General features: G+C 35.8%; 1 protein-coding gene across 7 annotated transcripts in view; it reads left to right on the plus strand.

The window, feature by feature from the left end:
• Positions 1–3,257: 3,257 nt before the first annotated feature.
• Positions 3,258–6,000, plus strand: part of cbfb (core-binding factor subunit beta) — a 50,296-nt gene continuing 47,553 nt past the window's right edge. For all 7 annotated transcript variants that reach the window (XM_016521743.1, XM_016521744.1, XM_016521747.1 and 4 more), the window contains exons 1-2: positions 3,258–3,640; positions 4,376–4,462. In XM_016521743.1, coding sequence (XP_016377229.1) covers positions 3,563–3,640; positions 4,376–4,462 — 165 coding nt within the window. In that variant the 5' untranslated portion in view covers positions 3,258–3,562. The remainder of the gene's footprint in view (positions 3,641–4,375; positions 4,463–6,000) is intronic.

Below are 6,000 nucleotides of genomic sequence, written 5' to 3' on the forward strand. Positions count from 1 at the left end.
CGAATCCCAAGCCGTTTCATGTTGACGTCAACATGAAACATTAGCATATGCCCGGCCCACTTGTTGGTCTTTTCGCGTTGGTCAGAATGAAAATGCTAATTCATTCTTTGCCACTAGGTGCCGCTTTTGGAGCGGTAAAAATAGCGGTTTCCCCGCTGATGCAAAAATAGTAGCTAGCCTATTTATATTTTAAAATATTATTTAGGCCTATATGTAATTTTGGTCACACTTTATTTTAAGGTCCAATTCTCGCTATAAACAAACCATTAACTACGACTTTTGCCTCAATAAACTCCTATTTGCTGCTTATTAGTTAGTAAGGTAGATGTTAAGTTTATGTATTGGGTAGGATTAGGGATGTAGTGTAGAATATGGTCATGCAGAATATGTGCTTTATAAGTACTAATAAATAGCAAATCTGTTAAAGTGCCCCTATTATGGATTTTTGAGAATTACCTTTCATGCAGTGTGTAACACAGCTCTAAGTTAATGAAAACATCCTGCAAAGTTTTAAATCTGAAAGTGCACCATGTATAAAGGCTTTATCAGGCATTACAGGCATGATGAAATGAAAACAAGACCAATCGGCTCAATCACCGCAGATTAGCGTCATGCAACGGAGGGGTTTAGAAAAATGAATTGTTGAGCGAATCGTTTGGGAGTCGTTGAGCAAGTAAGGTAAAAATAAATGCATATTATAAGAAAATTAAAGTGTTTTTTGACCTTGCATGCATGTCAACCTGTTATTGGGGACTCCCAAAACCAAAAAACGAACCTTTCATTACCCATAATAGGGGCACTTTAATAATAGGCATGCTAATAAGCAACAAGTTAATAGTGAGAACTGGTCCCTATAATAAAGTGTTACTGTAATTTTGGATATATTTGTGATGGAGCTGTCATTGACAGAAAATCAAATATTTTTTATTTATTTACATAACTAATTACATAAAATGAAAACATAATAATAATAATAATAATAACATCAATAACAATAAATTATAAAATACAAATCGGTAACACTTTATTTGACGGTGTCCTTGTTACATGTTACATGTACTTACTATTATAATAATAACAAATTATGCATAATTACATGCAAGTAATCCTATAGGGGTTATATAAACCAGTCCTAACCCTAACCATATAGTAATAGGCTACATGTAGGCCTATAGTTAATTAATATTTCTCAGTACTTAAATGTATAATTACACTATAACATGGACACCTTAAAATAAAGTGAAACCTACAAATTTATAAGACAAAAATACGAAAACTACTCACCAGAGCCTGTGTGACCTCATATGAAATATGGAAAAAGAATCTTCAGAATGGCGACTGACTTGATACGATCTAATTACAGTATGTATTTTTACATAACTAATGGTGTTGACAAAAAAACTAGGAACACAGCTGCTAAACCTAATAAAAGATGTATCTTTTTAAAATAGACATCTTCCTTCTTTCAGGACAAAGTAATATTTTTTCTTTAAAGATAAATTTATATTTTGATTTCTTGTTTATTAGATAGGCTATATTTTTGAATCTGCACTAAGCTAGTATTTTAGGGTTAGTGAGTGATCATGCATGTCATAATTCTGAAAAAAAAAAAAACGAGAAATCTAATTTTCATTTTTAAAACAAATGTCTCAAGAATCACTGACAATCAGATAAAGATACATACAGATAGATAGATAGACAGACAGATTGAGCCAGTGTTTTTGTGCTGTCCAGAGCTTCTTTTCATGATAACAATCAGCTAAATGTCAGCTACATCCCAGACCTCTTACATGGTTTATAAGGTCATGTTTTTATTTACATACTGTAATCTCTTATAATTTATGAGCCTTGTCAAAATTTGCTAAACATTTTATACAATGTTGTTCAACTCTAATGGCACTAATGCAGGTCTACTACACAACAGGAGTGTTAATATGAGAACATACATTAGTGGGCCGAGGGAATATGTGCACCCAGTTACGGCTAATGGGTGCTAAACTAATAATTGCTTGGGTAATGTAAGCTTTTACATGGGTCTTTACACACACATACACACACACACACACACACTGTACACTTGCTTTACAATTTTAATTTAGTGCAAATGGTTTTTGTAGATATAAGTGTTTTTTTTATGTGCACTGGCAATACAATTAAATTTGAATTAAATTAGGTGGCGATTATACCAATATATTTCCATCTGACATTTTTCCACAATTACTGAGAACACATAACTATCGTCTTTAATGTGACAGCCAGAAACAGATGGGTGTGTTTAATAACAAAGAAATGAACAATGTAAGAAGTATAGAACCCAGGCTGAGTTCAAAATGAACAAGCTACAAATGCAGTGAAGATAGAAAAGTCTTTACTCATCAGCTGTCTACTTTTAACCGTAGTATCATACATGCAGCAACATTCTGACAGTTGAAGCACTTATAACATTTGAAAGTCGCACACGATAGCTGTGGTAAGCCACACAAAAGTGATGCAGTCTGTCTGCTAGATCTGACGGCTTGAAGGCCTTTGGATGTTTCTGGTACTGCATTCACTTCCCCATTCTCGCTGTCTTTTCTCTACCTCCCCCTCTGTCCCGAGGGAAGTTGCAACTTCAAAACATGCACACTAAAGAAAGATATGTCTGAACACCCAAATATTTACCACAGATGTTGTAATTCACTCATCTTCTCAAGAACATACTAAAATCATTATAGAAATGAGTTCATATCTGTCCATCCATCCATCCATCCATCTATCTATCTATCCGTCCGTCCGTCCGTCTCTCTATAAAGACAGTTCTTTGTCTTTTGTGCACATTTGTTTATCTTGGGCGGATTACAAACTGATGTGGATGTCTCAAAATTGATTTAGGTAATAACAAGATTAAAAATATAGGCCTGTAATATTTTACATTTTGTGGTTCATATCTATAACAATGTGAACATCCTCTCTGATGGGAGCAAGTCATTTTGTTTCTAAGAAATACGCTAACACGTGTTTATAAACACCAATCTGCACAATCTCTATCACAGGTAACAACTTTAAGCTCTGTTCCTATTAAGACTACGAGAACGAAAAATACCAAGCATCTCGCGCAGTGAAGTTGTGGTGTATTTAACGCCTGCGCACACACGGTCCATAGTGGAGAGAATTGTGAATGGGGGGAGTATTTTGGGTGTACAGTCATAAGTCGGACTCCGAGGAGCCAGGAAGTAACTGTGAGCCATGCAGCTCATGCGACGGATAAAGTAGAGCGAGTGTCTGTTGTCAGCAGTCGGAGATCACACGCGCGAGAGTGAGGAAGAACAACAAGCCAACTGCAGATTACTGCCAAATCTAGAGCAGTACAACTCACAACTCACGGACCCCACAAGAGGCGAAATCCGAGTGAGCTTTTACATTTTAAAGAACACAAAGCTCACTGCATCATACTCCATCATTAGAAGAAGAGAAAAGACGGAAGGAAATAAGAGCGGGACTTGCGAGTTTCAAGGCAACGCGTCACTCTCTTTGCAAGTTTAGACAAATACAAATTAACAAAATTGATCAAATCGCGTTCAATATGCCTCGGGTGGTCCCGGATCAGAGGAGCAAGTTCGAGAACGAGGAGTTCTTCAGGAAACTCAGTCGCGAGTGCGAGGTGAGCTCGATTCATCCGAGAGACATTTGATAAAGTGGCGGAAACAAAGTTGCACCTCTCGTGTGACATGAAAACAAGCGTGTCATCGCCTCTTTCTTTAACAGCCTCTGTGCAGCGACCGCTAATGCTCCTGCTGAGAAAAGTTTTTAACCCTCCATTCACGGAAATTACTAAATTACTTTTTATATATCGCAAGCATGTATCAACAAAAATATAGATGCAGCGTAGACTTAAAAGACGCACCTTTGCACCTCACCTTTTAACTCTAGTACAGTAACGAAAATATGCTTGCTTAATATCCAAATTGAAAACAATATCAAGCAATTTGCTTTTCAAACGTGCGCATTTTGTTATTTTTTTCAACATATTTTCCGATAGCTTGCATTTATGTTCATTATTCGGCTTTAATCTCAAATTACTTCACCTCAGGCCACATACTAATATTAGCTGAAATCAAAGTGGCATCAAAGTCACAAAATGCAAGAATAAGTTCATTACATTCTTCTGACCACTTTAAATTCAAACTCTGATGAACTAAAGAAATCCCATTGAAATTTAAACAAAACATAGGCTACCATAAAACTGAGCATAAAGAACGGAAAATATTGTGACAAGTTAAATGGAAGAACATAAATATGTTGTTATTAATGCTTAAAACATTTTTACAGTGTACTCTAATGAAGCTCCTTTATAACAAGACTCTTTCTTTTGTGACTCTTTCATCCCTGTTTACAGATTAAATACACCGGTTTCCGCGATCGGCCGCACGAGGAGAGGCAGGCGCGCTTCCAGAACGCGTGTCGTGACGGCCGCTCAGAGATAGTGAGTACACGCACCTCACAGCACCGGTCAAAAACTACTGACCCCGCATCAATGCTGCCAACTCAATACTGAAATACATTAACGTGATTAAACATCCGGAACTGTCACGCCGTCACCAAAAACTATGTTCAAAATACTTCCTCATATGTAATGAGCGCCAGAAGACTGCAGAGAACATTTATGATCCATATCGTGTTATACCGACTTGTTGCTATTTAATTCGCTGTATTATTAGGACTACAAATAATTAATCAATTCTTAAACATAAAGTGCCTATCGGCTTCTTTTAATTATCATCAGAAACGCGTCTCGCGGGTGCAGATGAACTCGGACGTGTCTAATTTACAGTCTCCCTGAGACTGCATGTTATATAGATTCCCTCGCCTGTTTAATTTTTTTCCCGCCTATTTTTATTATTGATATTTTTTTTAAATGTATGTAACAGTTTTGAATTAGATTCATTTGTTTCATACCCGTTTTTTTTGGACTGGTTTGATAACATGGGGAGACTTGTTTATCTCTTTATTTGTATCTCATGTCTTCAGGGCTGTTTTGAGATAGATTTAGCTATCCATAATATTTCTAAGAATAGATGAGACAACAGTTACTTTAATTCAGATTATATTTTTTTCTGTTTATTATAACATTATAGACTAGATAGATAAAATAGATTCCACTATTTCTGTTTGATGTCACTTTTTATTTAATTAGATTTTTTTCTGGCAGAATTTCATCATAAACTTCGATTTACAGCCCTTACAGTTGATAGTGATAGCTTACTGACCAGTAACATAATGGAAAACATTACTAAAGCATTTCTAATATAAAATGTAGATTAAAAAAAGTTTTGTTTTGTATAATTGCTACATGTTTTGTGATGCAATGTTCTCTCAGTCATTGCTAATTCAGTTTTGCTGTGTTGTGGACTATGTGCACTTTGGTTCATTAATCAGTAAGATGTGGTCGCATTTGGCCTCATTTGCCCCTAATGTCAAAAGTAGATTAAATGTTGAGGTTCACAGGCAAACAGGCCTATTACAAAGCTACAGAGAATAACTTTCCTTGTGCCTTTATGTCTTTGCATGCCAATTACAATGATGCTGAATATTGATTCATATAATTTACAATATTATTGTGTATATATGTATTGATTACATTTTTTATATATATATATAATTAAAATGCATCAGAATTCTGCAAGACAGTTTGGTATAAAATTCTGTTTTTTTTTGTTGCTCATGCTCCTTGAAAACGTCATTGAATTATTATACCATAATTCAAAACCTTTACAGCAGTCCTGGCTGCTATTAATGTAAGTGAGGGGCTGCATTTAAAACAATTATTGATTTTGTACTCCTCTCCGTCTCTGTTCGTTCACTCCTGCGTTCCGTCTCCTCTCAAACTCAGTTTGGTGTAGCCCAGTTTGCCAGCAATGAGCGTTGGTAAAATAGAATCAGATGTGTGTAACTCAATACCTCAAATAGAGAAAATGATGACTTGGGTTTTTTTCTCTTTGTGTTTGTGCCGTCCGGCCCCCT

Source organism: Sinocyclocheilus rhinocerous, unplaced genomic scaffold (assembly GCF_001515625.1).
Source record: "Sinocyclocheilus rhinocerous isolate Xijiao unplaced genomic scaffold, SAMN03320098_v1.1 scaffold1110, whole genome shotgun sequence".
NCBI lineage: Eukaryota > Metazoa > Chordata > Actinopteri > Cypriniformes > Cyprinidae > Sinocyclocheilus > Sinocyclocheilus rhinocerous.